The 26,870-nt window shown below is 41.3% G+C and overlaps 2 protein-coding genes across 2 annotated transcripts in view; one reads left to right on the forward strand and one right to left on the reverse strand.

The window, feature by feature from the left end:
* Window positions 1-889: 889 nt before the first annotated feature.
* Window positions 890-16,446, reverse strand: Rida (reactive intermediate imine deaminase A homolog). The gene is made up of 6 exons (XM_008831541.3): window positions 16,269-16,446; window positions 7,697-7,802; window positions 4,808-4,862; window positions 4,398-4,466; window positions 2,800-2,855; window positions 890-1,411 (listed from the first exon to the last, which is right to left on the reverse strand). The coding sequence occupies exons 1-6, from the start codon at window positions 16,331-16,333 to the stop codon at window positions 1,355-1,357; spliced, it is 408 nt and encodes a 135-aa protein (XP_008829763.1). The 5' UTR covers window positions 16,334-16,446; the 3' UTR covers window positions 890-1,354.
* Window positions 16,447-16,500: 54 nt separating this feature from the next.
* The window catches only part of Pop1 (POP1 homolog, ribonuclease P/MRP subunit), a 40,800-nt gene continuing 30,430 nt past the window's right edge, over window positions 16,501-26,870 (forward strand). Inside the window, exons 1-4 of the mRNA XM_008831542.3 lie at window positions 16,501-16,636; window positions 20,316-20,459; window positions 23,345-23,512; window positions 24,292-24,467. Of these exons, the coding sequence (XP_008829764.1) occupies window positions 20,318-20,459; window positions 23,345-23,512; window positions 24,292-24,467 (486 nt within the window). The 5' untranslated portion in view covers window positions 16,501-16,636; window positions 20,316-20,317. The remainder of the gene's footprint in view (window positions 16,637-20,315; window positions 20,460-23,344; window positions 23,513-24,291; window positions 24,468-26,870) is intronic.

The following is a 26,870-nucleotide window of genomic DNA, read 5'->3' on the forward strand; positions in this document are numbered from 1 at the left end:
TCATATTCACAGTCTCTCTTAATCACCTGAGTTTTCATTTTTTCTCTGGAGATTTTTGTAGTCCTCTTCAATGTTTTCTTCATCTGTTTTCCTATGGAGATCAGATTCATCACATCACTAGAGTTTTTTTTTTTTACTAGAATTCAACAAAGCCCACTCTCCTCTGGTGAAGATCACCACCACATCCTCAAAGGTCACTTGCTCCATTTTCTGCATCTGATGCACCCAGGTGTTCCTCCATAGAAGTCTGATGTCAGGATAAGTAAGTCACCGGAGAAGTAGCCGCCACACTTCTATTTTTATTTTTTAATGTGTATGTGTGGTTTGCTTGCACATATGTAAGTGCACCTGTGTGTGCAATGCCTGCAGAGGCCAGAAGAGGGCAATGGATCCCCTGATACTGGAGTTATGGATGGTTGTTAGTCACCATGCAGGTGCTGGGAACTGAACTTGGGCCCTCTGCAAAAGCAGCCAATGCTCTTAACCGCTGAGCCATCTCTCCAGCCCCTACTTTTTTTTTTTTTAATATTTTATTTTGTTTTTATTTTATGTGTATGTGTGTATTGCCTGCATGTAAGTAAGTGCACCCATGTCATGCAATGACCACAGAGGACAGAAGAGGCTGTCAGATCTCCTGAAACTGGAGTCATGGACAGTTGTTAGCTGCCATGTGGGTGCTGGGATTTGAACCCAGGTCTTCTGCAAGAACAGCCAGTATTCTTAACCGCTGAGCCATCTCTCCAGCCCCCATGATCTACTTTTAAGAGTGAAAAAAAAAATAGAAAATCAGAAATAAATTTTGAGAACAGGAACAGCTGGAGATTTAATTTCATGATTCCATTCCTCTTTTACTATGAACTAAGTGAACAAAATCACACCAAAGAAAAGCTAGACATTCATTCATTTTATTTCCATTAGAAAAATATTATCTGTATAAGATTTTGGTCCACTTTATTCTTCTCTACTCTACCTGTACCATTCATATTAGAATATTTTAATTCCACATATCTAATATGAACGAACTATATCAGTAAATTAATATAATTTAATATAATCGGGTGAGCTCATTATTTGTCAGGAGCAACACTTCATCTTTCCTGAAGAACTCATCTTTCTTTCTGTCTCTTTTATCTAAGTAACTGCATAAGGATCTTCCCTCATTCAGAAACGTGTTATTTATGGCATTAATGGATTCAATAATCCCTGATTCATTTCAGATCTCCATATTTCTGGTAATTTCCATGATAACTTCAGCTATTTTGGTCACATTTATACTTTCCAACATCAATCATAAAAATTAAGGTGTTAAAGACACTAAAGTTTCCAGTGTCAACAATGGTGTGGCCACTTATAGTCATGCTGTTGTGAAAGGTCCCTGGACAGCTATGGCTTCAATCTCAATTCGACTTCCCTGTAAGGAAAATACAAAAACACAGTATCTTGATCATTTCATACAAATTAAAAGAAGGTTCAGTAATGCCTTTTAAAAATCATATACAACTAATAATAAAATAGCATTTTTACCAGTAATATCTTTAAAGGCAAAGAATACAGAAAATTTAGTAAGAACCCATGATTGTTCAGACTATGCTGGGCACATTCATTGTTAGCTCTGCTGAGCCTCATAGCAGCCCTGTTCATAAAGGGGGACACTGAAGCTTAAAAAATGTGATGAAGTGGTCTCTCTACTCATAGAGGTAAAAGGATCAAACCCATGCCTTAGGATTCCAAGTTTAGGGCTCCTTCAACTGCACTCAGTATCTTAAGTTGGACGATGATCATTCCAAGTGACAACTAATTAAAGCAACAACAGCAAAAGTGCCACTATTAGAACATACATTTTCTTTTTTTAAAATATTTTATTTATTATTTAAAAATTTTTTATTTTATGTGTATGCGTGTAATTGCCTGCATGTAGGTAAGTGCACCCATGTCATGCAATGTCTGTGGAGGATGGAAGAGACTGTCGGATCCCCTGGAACTGGAGTCACAGACAGTTGTTAGCTGCCATGTGGGTCCTGGGATTCGAACCCGGGGTTTTCTGCAAGAACAGTCAGTGTTATTATCTGCTGAGCCATCTCTCTCCAGCCCCAGAACATACATTTTCTTTAGGGCAAGTTACAAATTGCTGTCAGTAAGAACTGCTTTTTTAAAAAAAAGATATATTCATTTTTATTTTATGTGTTTTACTTGCATGTATGGAAGTGCACTACATGCTTGCCTGGTGCCTGTAGAGGCCAGAAGAGGGTACTGGATCCCTTGAAACTGGAGTTACAGGTGGTTATGAGTCACCATGTAGGTGCTGGGAACCAAACCCGGGTCCTCTGCAAGAGTAGCCAGTGGTCTTAACCACTGGGCCATCTCTCCAGCCCCAAGAGCTACTTTTTTATACCAGAGATATGGTGTTGGCACAGGAAAAAGGTTCTCGTGAGGGAATACTAAAACTAGAATGGTGACATTTATGTGTCATTCATTTAGAAAACCACGTGACATTTTTATTGTACAACTAAGAACCCAGCACAAATTTATAGTTCTCTAAGTAACAAGAATAACACTGCTCTTAAGCCTTTTCTCACAAAGCACTGTGATTGTGTCATGTTTATGTGTTGCTTTATAAATTTTCTTAATTTTTTTCCAGGCATAAAATATGGGTGTTTAAGATTTTATACATCTGAGATGCAGGGACTATACCCTTTCCTTTATTTTAAAATTTTCTTTCACAGTGATTCATTCAGGATATGCAGAATAGAGCATAGCAATTTGAACTGGCAGACATTAGCCATTTCACAGTGTACTTACCTTGGGTAGAGCAGCAACCTGGTAAGCAGCTCTAGCAGGAAAGTCACTCTTGAAATCTGAATTTAGAAAAATTTCATTTTAGTTTCCAGGCAATGAGCTCTTATTCAACATTGCAAAACCAAAAATCTGGTCAGTGCTTCATGGACTACTTCATTCTAGATACAAGCAACAGTTTAGAAAAGAAGCTCACATCTAGGTTTGTATGATGAAATATTTTGCCATATGATTCACGATATTTAATACTGTTTAGTCTCTTTTAGAAAAAAACTGAAATGCATACTCTGGCATTTTGGTCCAGTTTGATGAGACTGGGTTTGGTCTTTACAGTGATTGTTACAAGCCAGTTATTCTAGAGAGGGAGCAACTCCCTATTTTCGGCAAGTATTTTCTCATAACTTTGGCCTTTTCTGGTCATTTCTTCTGGAGAGAATAAGTAATGATTTTTTTTCCAGGTCATACCTTTCTCTCATCCCACCAGGTGAAAGGAACACCCATTTCCCCACTGTAACAATGATAATACAGTAGCATTTACTCAGTTCTTACAACATGCCAGGATCAGTTCCAAATATATTACAGGGTAATCCATTTAATCACTCCAACAGCCCTTGAGGTAGTCGAATACTGTCCTCACTTTTCATATGAGGAAATGAAAGTACAGAAATGTTAAGTAGCCAGCTAATAATACTGGGACAGTCAAAATTAAGCTGCTGGCTAGACCATATTATACCACTAGTAAATGCAACCCATATGTGCTGGCTTGAATGAGTGTCCCTCACAGGCTCCAAGTATTTAAGTCATGGTGGCACTGTTTTGGGAGGTTTAGGACATGTGGCCTTGCTGGAGAAGGCACACCACTGGGGCTTTGAGAGTTTACAGCCTTGTCCCATTTCCAATTTTGCCCTTTCCTGTGTCTGTCTGAAGATGTGAGCCTGCAGCTTTCTGCTCCGGCTGCCTCCTGCCAACGCCTCTCCTGCTATGATGGACTCTTATCACTCTGGAACCATAAGCCAAATAAACTCTTCCTTCTATAAGTTTCCTTGGTCATTGTGTTTTATCACAGCCACAGAAAAGTAACTAATACACTGTATGTCTAAAAATTTTTTAAGAGGGCTTAAAATGCCTAAGAAATAATAAAATTAAACTTTAAGAGAATAGATTTGTAGGGTTTATGTATATTATTTTAGAAACGGCAATAGATCTTTTTCATGAGGGTATGCCATATGTTTCCAAGCAGATTATGAGTTGTTTCAGGGCAAGGCATCATTTTAAGATCTTCTGTCACTTTCCTTGACAATGGATACTCATTTATTTTAGCAGATTTATGTCTCTCTAAAACAGTAAGCAGGGAGGCTGGAGAGATGGCTCAGTGGTTAAAAGTACTGGCTGCTCTTGCAAAGGACCTGAGGTTGATTACCCAGCACCCACATGGTGGCTTACAACCATCTGTAACTCCAGTTCCAGGGTATCTGATGGCCCTCTTCTGGCCTTCACAGGCATTGCATGCATGGGATGTATATACATGCAGGCAAAACACTCATACACGTAAAAACTAAAAGGAAAATAAAAACAGTAAGTAGGAATAAAGCCAAATTACTTACACGTTTTGTAGATCTCATTGACAGTATTGAAGTCATTCATGTCAGCCAGCAAAACAGTTGTCTTTACCACTAGAAGAGTCACACATTTTCATTAGGTTTAGCGTCCTTGGACTCACAACATGACTTAGCAATAACTATATGATTTTATGATTTTCTTGATGAAAATAAGACTGACATGAAATTGAACAAGTAAAAGTGTTTCCCAGACCATTAAAAGAACAACTTTAAAAAGCAATAAAGATACTAAATGACATATTATTGATCCCACATGTTCTTCATACAGAACAAGGATGTGACTCAATGGTGGAATGCTTACCTAACATGCATGAGGCCCTGAGCTTGATCCTGAGTGCTACAAACAACACTAACAACAAAATCTAGCAATTACCAGTGAAGAGCAAGTTGCTCACCGTTAGTGAAGTCGCACCCTGCAGCTTTCAGAACTTCACCGATGTTTTTAAGAGCCTGTGAATCAACGCAAGAAAGATGAAAGGCCCTGATGTTATATGGTGGCTTTAACTGATGTGACTATACAAGTCAGTTAGTACTTGGTTTTTCTTTCATGGACTGAATCTTTCTGAAATGCAGTGAAAAGGCTGTATTATTTGAAAGAAAATTGGACTGGGGAGAGATGTGGTGGCAGACTCCTGCAATTCCAGCACTTGGGAGGTTAGGGCAGGAGGATGGAGAGTTTAAGGTCATCCTATGGTTACAAGGTGAGTTCAGGGCCAGCCTGGGCTATATGAGACCCTGTCTCAAAAAATAAAACAATGTCCTACCTCACCCCCAAACACTCAGAAAACCAAACCAATATTGAGTTATATATATGTTTGACACTGAGGTCTCTGAAAACGTTTTTTTTTTTTTTTTTTTTTTTGGTCTTTTTGAGACAGGGTCTCCCTGTAGCCCCAGCTGTCCTGGAACTCAGTATGTAGACCAGGCTGGCCTTGAACTCACAGAGATCCACCTGCCTCTGCCTTCCAAGTGCTTAGATTAAAGGTGTGCGCCATTGCGCCCAGCAAACATGAGGTTTTTAAAGAAAGATTTACTTATTCTTTTTTTTTAACTTAAAAATTTATTTTTTTATTTTATGTGTATGTGTGTATTACCTGCACGTATGTAAGTGCACCCATGTCATGCAATGCCTGAGGAGGTCAGAAGAGGCTGTCAGATTCCCTGGGACTGGAGTTACAGACAGGTGCTAGCTGCCATGTGGGTGCTGGGATTAGAACCTGGGTCTTCTGTAAGAACAACCAGTGTTCTTAACTGCTGAGCCATCTCTCCAGCCCCCTACTTATTTATTCTTATTTATATGTATATGTATATGCCTGAATGGGTTTATATGCATTGAATTTATGTGCTGAGGTCAGAGAGTATATGATCCTCTGGAACTGAATGCAGTTGGTTGTGAGCTGCCTAATATGGGTACTGGGAAACAAATCCAGGTCCTTTGCAAGAGCAGTAAGAGCTCTTAACTGCTGAGCCATCTCTCCAGCCCCTTGCCCCCCAAACACCGTTTTTAAACCCTAGCCTCAACTTAAGTCTTTTCAATTTATTTTTCCTCTTCACTTTTTTGATAACAATATAATATTTTGTTTTAGAAATATTTATTATTATTTTTTGAGACAGGGTCTCACTGTGTAACCCTGACTGGCCTAGAACTCAGAGATCCTCCTGCCTGTCTCCTGAGTACTGGGATTAAGGTATGCACCACCATACCCAGTCTATTTTTGTTATTTTTAATTATGTATCTGTGTGTGTCTGTGTATATGTACATGATCACAGGTGACCACTAGAGGCCAGAGGCGTTGGAGCCTCTTGGAGCTGGAGTTATAGGTAACTGTGAGGTATTCAACATGCATGCTGGGAACTGAACTCAGTCTTCTGCAAGAGCAGTATGTGTTCTTGACTGCTGAGTCATCTCGCCAGTCCCTTTTCTTGTGTGTTTGGGTAGTACAAGGATGAAGTAAGCAATTCAAGACCTATAAAAAAAAGCACATACAACTGGGCATGATGGCACAGTGCCTTTAATCCCAGTATTTGGGAGGCAGAGGCAGGAGGATCTCTTGAATTTAATACGGGCCTGGTATCCATAGCAAGTTCTAGGTCAGTCAGTGCTGCGTGAAAAGGTTTCCCCCATTCCTACTTCCAGTTCCCTGAAATAGCCCCTATCTCAAGTTTCTTTTATATCCTTCTAAAGATAGCTAGTGCTTATACCAGTGTAAACACACATCCACACACACATGCACACACACACACATTCTTATGTATCTATCCCAGGCTGACTTCAAACACTCTATGTAGCTGAGGATGATCTTGAACTTTTGATCCTTCTGCCTCTACCTTCCAAGTGCTAGGATTACAAGCATGCACCACCACAACTAGTTTTATGTGGTGCTGGGGGTTGAATCTAGGTATTTGTGCATGGTAGGCAAGTACTAATCTAACTGAGCCACATCCTGATCCCCAAACATGCATATTGTTAAGCACGTAAATATATACACACAGTAGCATATTATGCATATCATCCTGTATCTTGGTTTTAATTTATCATACAGCATTTTCTATTAGAGATATTTTCATATTAACTAGTTGCATAGACCTAGGATAAGTCATTCCAGTTCCATAGAGATATTTGGGTTATGTTCTATTTTGAGCATTACAAATGACTCAGTGAATGCATTAAATTATAATTTAAGGGAGGTGCTATGGGAGATGAGGATGGGGAGAAGGCCTAAATATGATCAAGATGTATAGTGTATGGAATTTGCAAAAATTCAAGAAAAATTATAATCTAATTCTGTTAATGGATCAGAATTGTATTCCTCTTTTTGTGGTGCTAGAGATTAAAGTCGGTGCCTTGAGCATGCTACACAACTGAACTATATCCCTAGCCTCCATTTGTTTTTTCATTTAAGCCTTGATATTTTCCTCTTACTAATAGACACTGACTTTTTACTTTTGAGGTAGTGGCAGTTTTTGCTTTTGAGGAGCAGGGCAGGGGAGGGGAGGAAGGTTAATTGCCCTGAAAAGAAAATTTCCCAATCCATTTGGAAGTGTCAACACTTATTTGATTTTGATAATTCAGATAATAAGGAGGTAGAGTCACACTTTCTCTCTGTTACTGATTCCCTAAGCTTCCAACTTCTTAAAAAACTATCTTATATTAAGCAGTTGAGTAGCTTAGAAAGCATTTATCTGTTAATTTCTACAGAACAAAGCAGGGAAATGAATCGTTATCACTGTTCAACATCACAAAGCAATGAAAAAGAGAATGTTCAACATGGAAGAGGACTCACTTGCTTAGTTTCTTCGACTACCCCTCCTGGCACAAGCTGTCCACTGGAAGGGTCCATGCCTACCTGTCCAGAAATGTAAACGGTCCTGCCCACTAGCACAGCTTGACTGAAATGAGCAAAAAGACAACACGTACATAAAATAGAACACAAAATCCAATGCTAAAATATATTTTAACAGGACATAACAAATACAAGCTGTAAAATTTTTTTAAAAAATGGTAAACTTGACTTCAATAACATTAAAAACATTTGTTCATTGACAAGGTTATCTTAAAGGAAGTGAAAAGTCACGGACTGAGAGAAAAATATTTACAATATATCTCTAACAAAGGACTTGCACCCTGAATATATGAAGAACTCTTACAACTAACTAATAAAGGTAGACAACCCAGTAAAATGCAGGCAAATGATTTCAGCAGATACTTCAAAAAAGATACACAAAGAACTATGGAGTACTGGAAAGATGCTATTATTAGTCATTAGAAATTTGCAAATCAAAACCATAAGATGACAGAGGTAGCAAATTGATTCCACTAATATATCACATCAGTGATGATAATTTGCATTGGCAAACATGCAGAGCAACCAGAACCTGCATGTACTGTTAACACAACACACAACTGCGCAGCCAGTTTTGAAAACAATTGGTGGTTTCTGAAAACTTTAAACAAGCCCTCGACACACTACCTAACACTTTTTCCTCCCCCTAGGCAACTATCAGAAACACATCTGAGTCCTGGGCTGGAGAGATGGCTCAGTGGTTAAGAACACTGGTTGTTCTTGCAGAAGACCTGGGTTCGTATCCCAGCACCCACATGGCAGCTAACAACTGTCCATAACTCCAGTCCCAGGGGATCTGACAGCCTCTTCTGACCTCCACGGGCACTGCATGACACGGGTGCACTTACCTACATGCAGGCAATACATGCATACACATAAAAAAATAAAATAAAATAATAAATAAAATTTAAAAAAAGAAACACATCTGAAGACTGTATATTGTTTGATGTTGCTTATATGAAATTTCAGCAAAGACAAAATAATAGCAAAAAGGTTATTTGGGGGCAAGGGTAGGGGACTGAACACAGATGGTTACAGTTATGTGTTGCCACATAACTAAAGGAGCTGTGGTTCCCCTCCTGTGAGCTGGAGCTGTGGTCTCCTCCTGTGAGATGTAACTGTGGTACCCTCATAATAATATTGACTCCCAGTCCCAAGAGAGATGACTGGAATGGAGTGTGCGGCATCAGGTGCTCACCCACTGTTGAAGATTAGTGCATCTTTCAACTCTCACTGGAGAAGTTTCCTTATGCAGCAGGTGATTAACACAGAAACTTACGGCTTTCTAATGTGTGGGGAGGAGGGGGCTACAGAGCACTTATCTCTGAGTGGAACGCCCCTGTCAGACCTCTGGAGCACAAGGCTCTGGGATCATGGCAGAGGAGGACGTGGAAAGACTGCAAGAGCCAGAGGTGGTGGATGGCGATGGCGCGGGGATCAGGGGTAGGGGGTAGAGTTCTCCAGACTTTATAGACACACACAGGTGCCAAGGATCCAAGTGCAACCAATTATAACTAGTAATAATCAGATACATACAGATTAGAGATGCATGTGCCAACATCTCAGTAGCAAAAACAATGAGTCTTTCTGCAAGGAACAATATATTCTAAAATGAAATGGAGATCTTTTTTAAAGGTTAAAAACTCATTCAATTTTATGTCTTACAGGGCTTATACTGAGTTCAATATTGTATAACTGTATTAATTCAACTGTGAACCTAGAAACTTGCACACAGTTGAGAAAGAGATGTACTCTTATTCTGGAGTGTGTTACTGAATATGTTAAAGCTATAGTGAAAAGCTTCTTCTAATCATGTAGCTATTAAAAATTAAAAAAAAATGATTAAAAAATAATAACAATTCTTAAAAAAATTTACAGCCAATTTTGAAAAAAAAAAAAAAAGAAAAGGGCTGGTCGGTTATTCATGTGAACTCACAGCAATGGTGACAGCATGCACAAGTCCTATGCAAGCGTCAGTGGATGGACCCATACTGGAGAACATATGGGCATTCAAGATAGACTCTATAGGCTTTATTATATAGAGAGAGTACACAGAAATGAGTGGGGGGGTAATGTGGGGAGATGTGGATGGGAGAGGGGATATAAATGTCACCAAATTATATTGTATGGCCATCACAAAAATTCAATAAAAATGCTAAAAAAAAATGGCAGTTTTAAAGAACTTTCTCTTTTTTTTTTATTTTTTGGTTTGTTGAGACAGGGTCTCATGTAGCCCAGGCTAGTTTTGAACTAGCTAACCTTGAACTTCTGATTCTCCTATCTCCATCTCCAAAGCCCTGGGAATACAGTCATGCCACACCACACTCAGCTTTCAGGAACTTTTTTTTGTCTTTTTTGAGACAGGGTCTCCTTGTAGCCCCAGCTGTCCTGGAACGCACTATGTAGACCAGGCTGGCCTTGAACTCACAAAGATCCGCCTGCCTCTGCCTCCCAAGTGCTGGGATTAAAGGCATGCACCACCACGCCCGGCTGCTTTCAGTAACTTTTTAATGCCATTTCAAAGAGCCTGCCTCATGTGACAGCAAGTCCCCTTCTGATTCTATCCTGAGTATCTTAGACTCTAAACTTGAGAGCAGGGATGCCACAGTGCTAAAGCTTAAGGCCTAGGTGATTCTTTGTACATAGCAGGCATGCTGTAATTACTGCTCAGTGCTTGGCTCTCTAACTCCTCAGCATCAACAATTTTGGCTGTCAATGGCTTTCTTTTTAGCAGGCTCTGTTGGTTCATAATGTGGAATTTGAAATGCTAAAGGCAGACTTTGTGACAAGATTCAGAAAGTCCAGGAATTCTTCTCAACTATCTGGTTTTCTTTGACCCAGGTCCTCAAATGGATAACTACTGAGCTTGTTAATGTGTAACCATTTCTCAGGTTGAATAGCACTAACTAACACTATTGACTGTCTGAGTAGAATTAGGCCATCTGTCCTCTGCCCTTCACAAAGGACCTTCAGTTTGTCCACAATTGAAGCACAGTGTAAGGTCATGTGTATTTGTATTATCATTTATCAAAAACTTTATAGTAGTAAAAAGAAATCCATTTGTTCTCAGAATATCAAAAGCAAACAGCAGAGTTGAGACTAGTTGGGCTATGTGAGTTAGCTCTCAGATTCAGAGGGGTTCATTCACAAAAGTATTGGATACATGATACTTTCTGAGCACAAGAATCCTACTACCCACAACCAAGTTGTTAGGTCCCAGGATTTTTTTTCCTTTTAATTACACTTTATTTATTTATTTTTTATTTTTTATGTGAGTGTGTGTGTGTGTGTGTGTGTGTGTGTGTGTCTACCATGGTGCACAAGTGGAGATGATATGGCAACTTGTAGGAGTTGATTCTCTCCTTCCACTCTCTGGGCTCTGGGGACAGAACTCAGGTCGTTGGTCTTGGTGGCAGGCACTTCTACCTGCTAAGCCATCTTGCCTTCCCAGGTTCCAGAAACTTAAAAGCAAATTGTTTGGTGCATGCCTTTAATACCAGCACTCAGGAGGCAGAGGCAAGTGGATCTCTGTGAGTTCAAGGCCAGACTGGTCTACATAGCAAGTTCCAAGCCAGCTGGGCCTACAAGGCAACTTTGTCTCAAAACAATTAAAAAAAAAGCATTTCCCAGCCAAAGGTTAAACAGCATGGTAGTCCATGCCTGTAAACCCAAAGCTCAGGAGGAACATTACATGCATGAGGTCAGCCTAGGCTACATAGTGAGTTCTAGGTCAGACTACAGGGACTGACCTACTCTGGGACTACAGAGTGAGATTGTCTCAAAAAAAAAAAAAAAAAAAAAAAGCCCACAGAAACAAACATCAAAACCAAACCAACCTAAAAACAGAGCATAGTAAAACTTAGAAAAGCATTCTATTTAAGTCTCCTGCCATAATCTATGCCCCACTGTGGTGGCAGAACAGAAGGCAAAGCAGTAGCACTGGTGCTGTACTCCCCTGGGCTCTGTCCTCCAGGGTCCTGAAATGTACTGAGCTGACTAGCAATTAGTGACAACCCCTTCACCCCAATGCCAAGGACTGAAAAGCCCAACACATTAGAATTCTTTCTAGAGAGGACTCAAAGTTTCAAAGAGTATATTCATCACAAACTTCATGCACAAAAAACTTTATTTCCAAATAATTCCCAAAACATGTCCAATACACTTTTATCAGGTTATAAATAATGTGTTTTTCCCTTCAACATAAAATATTAAAAAACAAGTACCATTTCTAGTGACATATGTGTTTCGAAGCCTTCATAAGGAACACCTGGGGAGCCCCGCACTTTGAAGCTGCCTGATAGCTTTTCTCCTGCACACTGGTACCCTCTTGATGATTCTGTTTCTACTTGTAGCTTTATAAAAGTTACTTCACCAATTCCAATCAATTTGATATTACATTTTTTCTTTCTCCTTTTATTGCATGTATATGTGGTGTGTGGTATAGATGTGAGTACACATATTACCATGTGTGTGGTGCAATGTGAATGTTGGGGGGGTATGGGTGTTCCTGTGCTTGTGCATGTCCATGCTGACATCAGGCGTCTCCTTCGGTCCCTCTCTATCTTATATATGGAGGCCTCTCACTTGAACCCAAACTCACTGATTCATCTAGTCCAGCTAGACAGCTTGCTCTGGGGATGTCCTGACTCTGACTCCCATGTGCTGTCCCATGTGCCACTATCCTCCCCCACCCCAGTATTTATGTGGGTGCTGGAGATCTAAATTCCAGTCCTCATGCAGGGCATTTCTAAACAAGACGAGGGAAGGGAATGCTCTGTTACCAGGCTTCAAGACAAAGTGTCTTTACAATACCTTTGATTTGTTAAGGGGTGTCTTTTGTTCTGAAGTAAAGAAGTTATTCTAAATGCTATCACTGAATGACAGAAAGAGGGGGATTAGGGCAGAAGAGGGAAAAAAATTACTTATTTCACTTACATTGTAAAATTCTCTATTTTCATTTTTTTCCAAATTTCTCTCCGAATTACTCTCTTCTTAAAAGGTGGGTGTGGTGGTGCATGCCTGTAGTCCCAGCACTTGGGAGGCAGAGGCAGGCGGATCTCTGTGAGTTTAAGGCCAGCCTGGTCTACACAGTGAGTTCCAGGACAGCTGGGGCTACAGGGAGACCCTGCTGCAAAAAAGGCCAAAAAAAAAGGGGGGGGGTTGTTTATGTGCTCAAAACTATTTGATAGCTCCTCATTATAAGCAAAATCAACTTTGGTTTAAAATTAGAAATCATCACAACCTGGACTGTGCTAAAATGTACCTTTATTGGTCACTTCCTTACTTAAAATTATGAAGTAAGGTCACTGTTACATCCATGTAGGAGATAAAGAAGCAGACTAAGCATGGCAAAGTCACCCTGCAAGGTCACACAGTTAAAAAGAAGCAAAATAAAAATTTAAATCCAAAGTCCAAGTCTTTTTTTTTCTTTTTCCCTCCAAAGTCCAACTCTGAAGTGCATTTTCCAAAAGGCCATCCACAGTGAGCCACAGTAAGAGAATCATTCTCTTTTCACTTTTCTTTCAGTTCTAAGCTGCGGACGGCAAATGAAGTGGTTCAGATTGAGCTCTGGGGCCTCACTGTCTAATTTCAAATCAAATTACACCACTTTGTACAGTGACCGAAGGCAAATGATTCAACTTCATGTGTATCAGCTCTTTAATCTGAAAAATGGAGTCTGTAATAGTAACTGCACATGGTGTGCTTAGTGCTTAGAAAGCAACAGTAGATGCTAAGCAATTGTGACTTTGAGCCTTCCAACGACATTAAGGAGAAAAAAATATCCTTTATAGAAAACAAACGAGAAATAATCACATTTAAGGGACTGGAGAGATGGCTCAGCAGTTAAAAGCATTGACTGTTCTTGTAGAAGACCTGGGTTCGAATCCCAGCACCCACATGGTGGCTAACAACCATCTGTAACTCTAGTTCCAGATCAGATGCCTTCTTCTGTCCTCTGTGGGCACTGGATGACATGGGTGCACTTACACACATGCAGGCATAACACTCATACACATAAACTAAAATAAAAATACTAAAATATTTTAAATGTGATTATTTCTTTTTTAAAAATTAAAAAAAAATTTTTATTTTATGTGTATGAGTGTTTTGCCTGTGCGTATGTAAGTATACTTGTGTAGTGCAATGCCTGAGGAAGCCAGAAGAGGGCTCCAGATCCCTGGAACTGGAGCTACACATGGTTGTTAGCTGCTATGTGGGTGCTGGGAATTGAAGCTCTGCAAGAACAGTGCACTTAACAACTGAGCCACCCCTCCAGTCCCAACCACATTTTTCAAAAAACAATGTGACCTCATACATGTTCAACCAGGCCTTTCACTGAGCTACAGCCTCAACCAGAAATGCTTTTAATAAAGAAGGCAGGCCTGAGGTTTAGAACTAACTACAGACCAGAGCTGGTCTTTTTGAGACAGGGTCTCCCTGTAGTCCCAGCTGACCTGAACTCACTATGTAGACCAAGCTGGCCTTGAACTCACAAAGATCTGCCTCCGGAGTACTGGGACTAAAGGCGTGTGCCACCGCGCCTGGCGGATTGTTTTTTATTTAGAGTACTGTGACAGTTTCTTTTTAAAAATTAATTTAAATGAGAGTGAGCTATTTCAAAGAAATAGGAGTTATAATACAGCTGGTACCCAGTTTAGGAGAAAAAGTAACTGTCTTCTTAAAACCTTTATGCCATGCGTTCTTCTACCCAGTGCCCTCAAGCTATTTTCTGTTAGGAATGCAAGTTCTTAACAAATTAACTTTAAAGAGACAAACTTCACAACACTGCTACAAATGGCAAATCCAGTATTTAAAATTCAACCAAGGAGCTTTTCCAAATTTTTCTTCTTTCTTTGCCTCAACATAGAATCAACTTTTCTCTCCTTCATTTGTTCCTTGCTCCATTATCCTTTTATTTCCAATTTGCTAGTGTGAGGGAGCTAGGGTCTGAGTTCAAATCAAGATGTCACTGCAGTCTAGATGACCTTGAAAGAGTTGACCTTAACCTTTTTCTTTTGAAGAAATAGACCAAGGACTTAAGTGAGAAGGTGGTGGTTGTCCTGGGGTCTGCCATACAACATGGGATAAACAAATGCTTTTTTCTTTCCTTCATGTATGTGAAAGCCCTTCATGAACTGGATTACTCTTTACACATTTTTGTATAGTTCAAGTACTTAGCATGCAGTAGACATTCAATATACATCTGCCACAGTTCAAACGCTTCAACTGTAGAAAATTTCCAGTTCTGGTTAACAATGAAAAGACACTATCTCTGAAACCTCATTTTCAAAAGGAAAATTTGCTCTAGGATATACTGAAGAGTTAGAAATTATGTTAGAAAAGAAAAAACAAGGTTTTAACCTAGGCATGCTGGCCCCATCTCAGCCCATGAAGCCTGAGGCAAGAGAATGGCAGATTCTAGGCTAGCCTGGGACTACACAGTGAGACCCTGTAGTTCATGACCCCCGCAAAATGAAGTTAAAAAAATACAGAAGCACTTCTGGCAAGTGGAAATAAATGTACAAAGTTTTCTGCCCAGTACACATATGAGTAGCTATGGTATTTAGGGCAATCTCAGAAAATCACCTTTGTTACTCACACTTGAATGATTAGTGGTAAATAAGCATGGCCAGCAAGCCTTTAAACCCAGCCTTCAGGAGAGGCAGGTGGATTTCTGAGTTCCAGGCCAGCTTAATCTACATGAGTTCCAGGCCAGCCAGTGCTACATAGTGAGACCCTGTTTCAAAAACAAAAACAAAACACAAAACCCACGGACAAACAATTCTTAAACATTCCTACATGTAAAAACTGGGAGTTGGCCAGACATACAGGAATTTGTTAAGTACTGTGCACGGGTCATCCGTCCCCAGGAGACAAGCACATATATTCATAAGATTTACCCCTTTGAATTCAGAAAGGTTAGGCAGAACTTCTTGAGAGGTAAAAGAAGCCAGTCACAGAAGGCCACATACGCTTATGATTCTATTTATGGGAAATGACTGTACCAGGTAAAACCATAGTAAGTGAACGTTTCTAAGGGGCTCAGGGAGAGGAGCATGTGAGGTGAACGCTAATTGCTTACGATTTATTTCAGGGGCGATGTAAGTGTTCTGAGCACTGCAAAACCCACCAAATCGTGCGTGTTAAAGAGGCGAGAATTCTAGGGCTATGAATTTTATCTCAATAAAGTTGTCACCCCAAACTAGAAGCCCCCAAACGACAACGGGGATGAATGCTCTGCCAACGGGAGAAAGCAAGCCCCACGGGTGTGTGTGTGTGTGTGTGTGTGTGTAGCGCGAGGCCCACCGTGTGTGTGTGTGTGTGTGTGTGTGTGTGTGTGTGTGCAAAGTCCCAGCGCGCAGCCCCGGGTCACACTTGGCCTCCCTAGACTCCCAGGGGATCCGGGCGCAGACTCCCGTTTCCAGGCTCAGTTTCCCCACGGTCTGGAGAACTCCGACGAACTCCCAGCTCTCACCTCGCCCCTCACGCACCCAGCCGTTCTGCACATTACCTGTACGGACCAATGGCCCCTGGAGCTTTCGCGGAGTTGATCACCTTTTTGATCAAGGATGACATGTTAATTCTTCTCTTTCAAAGGCTCTTCAGAAGAAGACGAGAGACCAGCTCTGCCCGCTTCTCACTGCTCTAATCAGCCACTGACCAGCGCTGGGACCCTGCCTCAGGCACCGCCTGGGGCGGGTTCCCGGGACATGCTGGGAATTGTAGTTCGTCCCAGACTCCCGGCCACGTGGTGGAAGCCGCCTGGCTGCGCTTGCGCTCTTCAGCACACTGGTTCTCCCGTCGCCGTGCGGTCTTTTGGAGAGCGCAGTACCAGTACCTTGTCATTCTGACCCGGGGGTTCCTGAGAGCGTGTGGCAGGTAGGTGGTGCAGCGCTGGTGCCTAGCTGGGTCGCGTGCAGAGCGCGGGTGGCGTGCGTGGGGGCGCATCTTCTCACGCCCGGACTGCAGACCTCCCCTTCCATGCCTGCGCGGGGCCCTCTTCCCAGTCGCGGACCTTCTGTGTGCTGCGTTCGGGTTCCTGTTTGTGACTGCGCCCGCCAGGCCGAACCTCCCGGGGGTAGGCTTGCACCCCCTTTTCTCCTTTCCTTGAGGAACGCGGAGGGTCATTCCGGGGACCCAAGCCGAGATGGGGCGTTGTCCCCCTTCCGCTCCTCCCATGCTTCTTTCTCTACAAGATCTGGGATCTGGATTCAAATGGAAAGAGTCCTTGCTCTAGCTCAGATCTTCAGCTTTCCCCTCACGACCCTGGCGATATAAAACATACGTAAATCATTTACTGATAACAAATCATAAAGAAGTTTAAAGCAGTTCTTTGGCGTATTTGGTATAGTTTGACCACTTATTAAAGATGAACGCAAATTTGCATGCTAAGGAGATGGATGCGCTTCTTATTTTTACATGAAAGGTTAACTCGACTGAGTATTTGATACTGGAAAGCATCTTCGGTGTTTTTCAGAGTTGATCAATGTTTTTGTTTTATAATAATGTTGAGATGACATTTTGTCTAAATACATAGTACAGAATTACAGAATTAGAATTAGGGCCATTTCACAAATTGTTGGAAAGTCTGTCCTAATCCCAAACCAAAATTCATTTAATGCTTTAAGTGAAACTCAAGTCAGCAACTTAAACAGCAGTTTGTTTGTTTGTTTGTTTTTTGTCTTTTTGCGACAGGGTCTCCCTGTAGCCCCAGCTGTCCTGGAACTCACTGTGTAGACCCGGCTGGCCTTGAACTCACAGAGATCCCCCTGCCTCTGCCTCCCAAGTGCTGGGATTAAAGGTGTGCACCACCACACCTGGTTTAAACAGCAGTTTTTGAAATCAAGCAATTCAGTGCAACACGGTCCAAAAGTATTTGGGACATGATGAGAAATGACTTTGGGGAAAAATGTATTTTCCATCATGAAATTATTGTTTTTATAAGCATGAAACTGAATATACAGTAAAAACACTGGATTCATAACTTACAATAGTTTTGAACCTAAGTTGCAGTGTTTGATGCAGCAAAGCACACAATCTATGTTCAGAGTCACATCTGTTCCCATCCACACAAATTCCAGCTGAAATCCCAATTTCTTTCTGACTTCCTGATGCGCACACAGACACACACAGAGCTGAGTATTTTTTTTTTTTTTTAAATCTTTTTGAGACAGGGTCTCCCTCTAGCCCCAGCTGGCCTGGAGCTTGCTATGTAGACCAGGCTGGCCTGGAACTCACAGAGATCCTCCTGGCCCTGCCTCCCAAGTGCTGGGATAAAAGGCATGCGCCACCACCCCCAGCTCCGTGTGGTATTTTTTATGTGTGGTCTTAATCGCCAGTTGTTTTAAGTTTTAGGAATAGTGAATATAGCCAGCCAGCCTGATCGGAATTCAGTGTTCACCACCTTGGAAGATTGTCATTGGTGGCTGTATACTATTTCTTCAAGGCACACATGTACACATTCTGCCATTTTCTACATGAAATTTTCTGTGTATAGGTAGAAATAAGTGCTAATATTAAAATATTGACGCACAAGCTTGGTAAATAACCTGCTACCCTGAGCTTTCCTACCTCCTAATGTCTCCTTGGGACACCTCTTAGATTTGCCTGTAGTCAGCAGAAGTCTTGGTGGCTCTTGCATGGGGTGAGGGCTTCTAGGCCCTGTCTCCAACTTTACAGATTGTGTCAGTCCCTTTGCTGATGTGATTCTCCTTTGGGTTCAAAAATCTCTATTTCAAAATTTCGTTTACTGTAATTGTGGTCAAATACAGAAATATCTATTATTTTATTAAAGTTACCTTTCAGTTTTTTATGTTACATTTAAGTCATACAGTATAGGGTGTTGATAAAAGTTATGTCTCTAGTCAGTCATGTTGTTAATGAATTTTATTTCATAATAGAAAACAAGTGATTCACATTGATTCCGTGATAAAAGTTGGGTGTGGAGTTTCAGATTTGAGAACTCCTAAGTAAATCCATTAGGCTGTTACTGTTGTCATTCTTTATGCTTTTCACTTCAAATTGAAATCATTGTCTGTTGCTATCATTCATTAAGGATAGCATTAACCAGCCTCAGCTCAGTGGTAGAAATGAAAATATCATTCAGCTTTAGTATGGAATAAAGTGTTTTAATTATCATTTATTCAGGTAGCTGTTATTTTATCTAAGAACCAAGATAAAATTTTATAATTGATTTAATTTTTAAGTCATGTATAGTGATCTTATCTCACCTCGTTTTTTTCCCCTAACAGATTTTATGCATTGTATATAGTTTGATTATTTGGCCGTGCAAGCTGAAATGCATGGGACAGTTCCATCAAGAAACTTGTGTTTTTTTTTGTTTTTTTAATTTAATTTTATTAATTATTTTTATTTTATGTGTATGCATGTATTGCCTGCATGTAGGTAAGTGCACCCAGGTTGTACAATGCCTGCAGAGGACAGAAGAGGTCATCAGATCTCCTGGAACTGGAGTTACAGACAGTTGTTAGCTGCTGTGTGGGTGCTGGGATTCGAACCTGGGTCTTCTGCAAGAACAGCTCGTGTTCTTAACCACTGAGCCATCTCTCCAGCCCTTGTTTGGTTTTTAAGACAAGGTTTTGCCATGGAGCCCTGGCTGGCCTTGCCCACAAAGCATTCCTCCTGCTCAGCCCTTTCTCTACCCCTGGAAGCTAGGTTTACAAGTGTGTACCACCTCATCTAACTGAGTTTTTAGTATCTATACCATTCATGACTTCATTGAAATTTCCCTTTTTAGGAATCCTTGCTGTAGATTAATATGGTAATATTTTAGTATCATCAAATTTTGAGTTACATAGATATTTATTACATTATTATTTTAAACATTTAGTACTTTATTGTGTATGTGCATGAGGGAGGCTTGTTGACTTGGATGTAGAGGTCAGAGGACAACTTGGAGGAGTTGGTTCTCTCCTTTCACCATGTGGGTCTTGGGTATTGAACTGAGGTCATCAGGCTTGGCAGCAAACACCTTCACCTGCTGAGCCACTTTCCTGACCCATTTAAAAACCAAACTCTTTGTGTTTTTTTTTTTTTTGTCTTTTTGAAGCAGGGTTTCCCTGTGGCCCCAGCTGCCCTGGAACTCACTATGTAGACCAGGCTGGCTTTGAACTCACAGAGATCTGCCTGCCTCTGCCTCCCAAGTGCTGGGACTACAGGTGTGTGCCACCATGCCGGACTGTGTTGTTTTTTGAAACAGGATCTTGTGTAGCCCAGGCTGGCCTCATTTGCTATATAGTCAAGAATGACCTTGAACTCTTGATCCTTCTGCCTTCACCTCCAAAGTGCTGGTGTGAGCCACCATGCCAGATATTTTTTATTATTGTTATTACTTTTTGAGACAGGGTCTCCCTGTAGCCACAGCTGGCCTGGAACTTGCTATGTAGACCATGCCCACCTGGAACTCATAAAGATCCACCTGCCTCTGCTTCCTGAGTGCTAGGGTTAAAAGCATGCGCCACCACGCCCAGCCTGACATTTACGATTTTTGAAATGGGAGTTTTCTCTCCTCGAATTATGTATATTGCTTCCTTTTCAGACATGTCTAATGCAAAAGAAAGAAAACATGCCAAGAAAATGAGAAACCAGCCCACTAATGTGACTTTATCCTCTGGCTTTGTGGCTGATAGAGGCGGAAAGCACCATACTGGAGGTGGAAAACCTTCCCAAGCTCAAAAACAAGGTAAGATGCATACAGTGTTCTTTCTACTTCATTTGAATTAAATTGTTTTTGCCAGTTTCACTTGCTAGTCATCATCTAAATTGTCAATGAGATGATTTAAAGAGACAGAAAACTCTAGTTCTTACCAAAGTTCCTATTTGCAAAGTTGCTTTGCTTGCTTGTTTGTGACCCCCTCATCAGCACTTAGGGAGCTTTGGCTGTCATTTCTGGACATGTGGAGAGCAGGAAAAAAGTCAAGGTGCTCTAAGTGTGAGTTCCCAGCTGCTTTTCTTGTTGCAGCTGCCTTGCAGGAGAAGGGCAGTGTTGTTCAGAGCTGTGCAAAGAATGCAGTTCTGCCTGGGCTTTGAATCTCAGTAGTGGGGTGACCTCGTGCATGCCCCCAGTACCTCTGAACTTCATTTTCTCTTGTAAATAAAGGGAATAGAACCTACCAGTAAGGAATTGTTTTTTTAAAAATATTTTATTTATTAGCCGGGTGTGGTGGCGCACGCCTTTAATCCCAGCACTCAGAAGGCAGAGGCAGGCGGATCTCTGTGAGTTTGAGGCCAGCCTGGTCTCCATAGCGAATCCAGGCCAACTAGGGCTACAGGGAGACCCTGTCTCAAAAAGACCAAAAAAAAAAAAAAATTTTTTTTTAAATTTATTATTTAAATTTTATGAGTGTATTGCCTGCATGTGTGTGAGTGCACCCGTGTCGTGCAAGGCCGCGGAGGTCAGAAGAGGGCTTCAGATTCCCCTGGAACTGGAGTTAAGGATGGGTCATAGCTGCCATGTGGGTGTTGGGAATCGAACCTGGGTCCTCTGCAAGAGCAGTCAGTGCTCTTAACCATTGAGCCATCTCTCCAGCCCCATGGAATTGTTTTTTGAATGTAAAATTACAGGTTGGTGAGATACTCAGTGGGTAAAAGCACGTTCTATGCAAGCCTGACCACCTGAGTTTCATCTCTTAAACCTGTGGTGGAGGGAGAGAACCAGCTCTGGAAAACTGTCTTCTGACCTTCCCATGAGTGCCATGGTCACAGCTGTATGTGTATGTATGTATATTTGTGTGTGAATATAGAGAAAGGAAATGAAAAAAAGGGAAAGGGGAAGGAAGGAAAGAAAATAGTTTTCCCAGGAGCAGAGGTTCACTATTCATAATTCAGTGTAAACTTGACTTTATAGGACAATTACTACAGTATGATTATGCACATTTTAGAGCTGATATGTGTTATTTCTGCCTTAGCGTTTATTAAGTTATACTTCTGTATTTCCTAAGAGAAATATAGTCAGCATATCAATATTTAAGTCATGTGCTGCTGCTTTTAGACACTCATGAAATGATACACAGGAACAATTGTTTATTGGGGCAGCAGTAGAGAATGCCAGCTTGGAAAGACAGCGGGCAGGCGGCTTGCTTAAAGAGCAGCATGCTTTAGGCCTGATTAAATAAATGTTAGATTAAAAAAAAAGAAAAAAGAAGATTAAAGTTTTTAAAAATTTTCTGTGTATGAGTTTTGCCTGCATGTATGTAAGTACTCTTCTATGCATGTAATGCCCACAGAGGCCAGAAAAAGGCATTGGATCCCCTGGAACTGGAATTATGGACACTTATTAGCTATCATATTTATGCTGGGAGCCAAACTCCTGTCTTCTGTAAGAGCAGCCAGTTCCCTTAACATCTGAGCCATCTCTCCGGCCCCAGATTTAAATTGTTAAACTTTAGCAATTGAGGACTATTACTTTGAACATGTCATAGGCCTTTCTCACATACTATCTCATTTAAACCGCACAGTGACAAACCTTGTAACATGTTCTAAGATTAAGGTGGCATAATAATTCACATCCCAGTGGAATAAATGGGAAATCTGTAGAATTCTCCACTGACCTCACTTCTGTTCATAGATATCTGATAGTTTCCTAAAGTCTGAGTGGTTTGAATGCCCAGAAATTTATGTAGAGACTTTGCTTTTCATTCTGTCTTTAACAGTGGCTTCTGACTTGAGCCAGACAATTAGGGTAAGGATGAGTATATGAAATCATGTGAGAGTGCTATTGAGGCTGGTAAAGTAGGTGGCTTCTAGATAATACAAATTTATTTCTCAAAGTTCTGGTGTCTAAGAAGTACAAGTTCGAGCAGCAGAGTCCCTGTGTGGTGAGGGCCCTGTGTAGTTCCTAAACGACAGCTTTTTCCTGTCCCTTCATATGGTGGAGGGCGTGAGGGGTCTCTGGATCCTGTTTTATAAGGGCACTAATGTCATTCATCAGGACTCTCTTTCCATGATCTAGTCACCTCCCAAAGATCCCATCTCCTTGATGGGTAGGATTTCAGCATTTGAACTTGGAGGCATGTAACTATTCAGACCATAGCAAGGGGCTTGAGTTGAAAACTCCTGTTTCACTATAAATGGTGAAGGGAGAAAATTTCCTTCTATCTATCTGTTAATAGGTCATACTGCTATGATTACCTATTGTATTGCTACTAGCTTTGTGACCTTGGGCTTGCTCTTGGGAAAGTCACCAGAATTCCTACTCAAGATTCTTCTTTAAAAGGAGATAATAGTGCCTGCTTGGTGTCTTGGAGGGTAAAAGTGCTTGTCATGCAAGCCTGGTGACCTGAATTTAGTCCTGAGAACCCACATACCATTGAAGGAGAGAGCCACCTGTACAAAGTCATCCTTTGATATTTTGTGTGTGTGTGTGTGTGTGTGTGTGTGTGTGTGTGTGTGTGAGAGAGAGAGAGAGAGAGAGAGAGAGAGAGAGAGCGTGCCAAGGGTGCAGCGGGTCTGGAGCTGGGACCAGGAGTTGCCACCTTATAGTGACTGTAGGATTAATAAGCTAATTATTTACTATAATCCTATCTGTGGTATGGATGACATACTTCTTTTTGTTTTGTTTTGTACTAGAGCTTCATTCTGGAACCTCACGACAGCGGCAAATCAAGACGAGCCCCCACTCACTTCCTGAGCCTGATGTGAATGAGCAGTCTTCCTCTAAAAACATGTTTAAAAAAAAAGGAGGCTGGAAAGCAGGTCCTGAGGGCACTTCTCAGGAAATTCCCAAATATTTAACTGGTAGGTATTTTTAAGGAAAAGCAGTCTGCATTCTTTGTTGCTAGTGCCAACCACTGCACTCCTCTGCCCTGCCTGGTTTCTGCCTCCCCATCTCCCTCCTCTATTCCAACCCTTTGGGCTCTTCCTCACCTCCAGCCCGAACTTTGGCCACAACATCCTCAGGCCTGGTGCCCTCTACTCTTCAGATCCTCGCTTACTCGTCTCATAAATCTTTGTGAACTGTTCTAACTTCCATCCCCTTCTCTGTGACACCACACATACTCTTTAGCATGGTGGTTTTGAAATACAGAAAAATCTAATAGAAACCAAGATTTAAAGCGTGTCTTCTTGTCATTTTCATCTGTTGCTGCTTCATCACCTCCAGCTCCACGTAAACTGTGTTCCTTGACCACACCTTATGTGCTTTCCGATAACTATTCTTTCTTGCATCAAGTTTCTCCAGCACCCTATTTACTTAGAGAGACAGTGATTGACTCTGTTTTTTAATAAAGAAAACCAATAACCATTACAAGTTTTGAAAAAGCAGAAAATATGAAAGGAAAACCTTTTGGAGTCAGAACTATTGTGATTCCCCCCCCTTATTTTCATGTGTAATTTTTGTTGAGGAGTCTTCTCATGATGATAGAACGTGGAAATGACTAGTGTTGATGCTTACCTTGTGGGAGTCAGGTGGCGGATAGGCTGTAAGCTCTCTTCTCATCTGCCTGCCATCTGAAATCCAGCAGAAAGACCGTTCTTTCCAGACTTGTTCTTAATGACCTTGCCGTTTCCTTCATCAGCTTCTACTTTTGCTCAAGCACGAGCTGCCGAAATCAGTGCTATGTTAAAAGCAGTGACCCAGAAGTCTTCCAATTCACTGGTTTTCCAGACTCTTCCACGGCACATGCGACGAAGAGCCATGAGCCACAACGTCAAACGCCTTCCCAGACGGTTGCAGGAGCTGGCCAAGAAGGAGGTAGGCATTGTACTTAGTGTAGGTGTCCAAGTTAGTTCCTAGAAGAAACTACGTTTTGACCCAGAAGAACTTACTCAAAGGAAAACCAGAAACCAACATGCTCACTGTGGGGCTGGAGAGATGGCTCAGCAGCTAAAACTGCTTTCTGCTCTTCCAGAGGACCCAAGTTTACATGCCAGGTGGCTTGTAACTTCCTGTAACTCCCAGCTTCAAGGGATCCAATACCCTCTTCTGGACTCCGCAGGCACTAACACATGTCATAATCACAGGATACACACACATACACACAAATAAATAAAATGAAGTCAGCATACTGTGACATCCTTTTTTTTTTAAAAATATTTTATATATTATTTTTGTTTTATGTGTATGAATGTTATGCCTGCATGTAGGCAAGTGCACCCGTGTCGTGCAGTGGCCGTGGAGGACAGAGAGGTTGTTGGATCCCCTGGAACTGGAGTTACAGGCAGTTATTAGCTGCCATGTGGGTGCCGGCTCTTCTGCAAGAATAGTCAGTGTTCTTAACCGTTGAGCCATCTCTCCAGCCCCTCTGTGACATCCTTTTTATCTTTGTTGGCGTATTTTTGGTTTAATCATTATCCAGCCATGTTCACCATCTCTAAACCACATTAGGCTGGTCTTAAACTTGATAGGCAGCTAATGATGACTTTGAACTCCAGCCTCGCTCATCTCCTTCCTGGGATTACAGGCATTGGCCATCAGGATACCTGGTAGAATTCTTCGAATGGAGTGAAATGGTTGGTGTTCCTCTTCTAGATTTAAAATAAAATTCTGACCCCCTTGGGCTGACATGATGGTTCAGCAGTTACAGGTACTTACTTCTCACTAAGCCTAATGACCCGAGTTCAGTCCCTCGGACCCACATAGTGGAAGGGGAGAACTGACTCCCACAAATTGTCCTCTGGCCTCCATGCATACATGTGCACACAAATAAATAAATGTAATAAAATTTTAAAAATTTTGACTCTCTTACCAGATAATTATTTTGCCTCCTATGTTTTGGAGGTGTAGTTAGCTTGGGGTTGGAAGAGAAATAAAAATTAGCATCAGTAGGGGCTGGAGAGATGGCTCAGTGGTTAAGAACACTGAACGTTCTTGCAGAAGACCTGGGTTCAAATCCCAGCACCCACATGGCAGCTAACAACTGTCTGTAACTCCAGTTCCAGGGGATCTGACAGCCTCTTCTGTCCTCCGCAGGCACTGCACGACAACGATGCACTTACCTACATGCAGGCAATACATGCATACACATAAAAATAATAAATAAAATATTTAAAAAAAATTAGCATCAGTGCCTAGCAATGCTGCTTGACTTTTTCAAGGTTGAAAGTTTCAACTTGGATTTAATTTTTATAATTTATTATTTTTATTTAATGTGTATGAATGTTCTGCCTGCAGGTATATAAGTGTACCATGTGTGTGCAGTGCCTATGGAAGCTAGAAGAGGGGTGTTGGAACCTCTGGAACTGGAGTTAAGGAAGATTGTTAGGAGCCGTGTGGGTGCTGGGTACCAAACCTGGGTCCTCTAGATGAGCAGCCAGTGCTCTTAACTATGGAGCCACCTCTCCAGCCTGTTTTAATATTTGTACAAGTCTAATTGTGATTTGGCCTCACCAGAATTCTGGACATACCATTCTAAGATTGTTTAAGTTACCCACGTCTCTACCATATGCATCAGCATGTATTTATTGAGTTCCTTCTGTGTTTTGATACTATACTAGTTAGAATTCAGCAAGCTGAAGTCCTTATCTTTCAGGGCATTTACAAACTAATAGAGAATTTTTTTTCACAGAAGTTGAGCTGAATAATGGAAAAGATTTAAGAGTGGAAATTAACCAAGAATTTTGTACTTTCTAGATTTAATGTGAGGTCTGTTTTCTAGCAGTATTCAGCATTTATCTGTAGCTTAATTGGATTGAAATTAGTGGGTTTCCTCCACTTTTATTTTATTTTATTTTTTGGTCTTTTTTTTGAGACATGGTCTCCCTGTAGCCCCAGCTGTCCTGGAACTCGCTATGAGACCAGGCTGGCCTTGAACTCACAGAGATCCACCTGCCTCTGCCTCCTGAGTGCTGGGATTAAAGGTGTGCGCCACCACACCCGGCTCCGTTTTTATATTTTTGATCTTATGTTTTTTATTGTAGTTACTATCATAAAGGTTGAAACAAGAAGTTAGGGTGCTCAGTGGTTAAGAGCACTGACTGCTCTTGCAGAGGACCCGGGTTCTATTCCCAGCACCCACATGATGGCTAAGAGCTGTCCATAACTCCAAGTTCAGGGGATCTGACCTCGTCTTCTGACCTTCGTGGGCATTGCACTACATGGGTGCACTTACATACATGCAGGCAATACACTCATACACATAAAGTAAAGATAATCAAT

The sequence above is a fragment of the Nannospalax galili genome, unplaced genomic scaffold (assembly GCF_000622305.1).
Source record: "Nannospalax galili isolate Female #2095 unplaced genomic scaffold, S.galili_v1.0 scaffold334, whole genome shotgun sequence".
NCBI lineage: Eukaryota > Metazoa > Chordata > Mammalia > Rodentia > Spalacidae > Nannospalax > Nannospalax galili.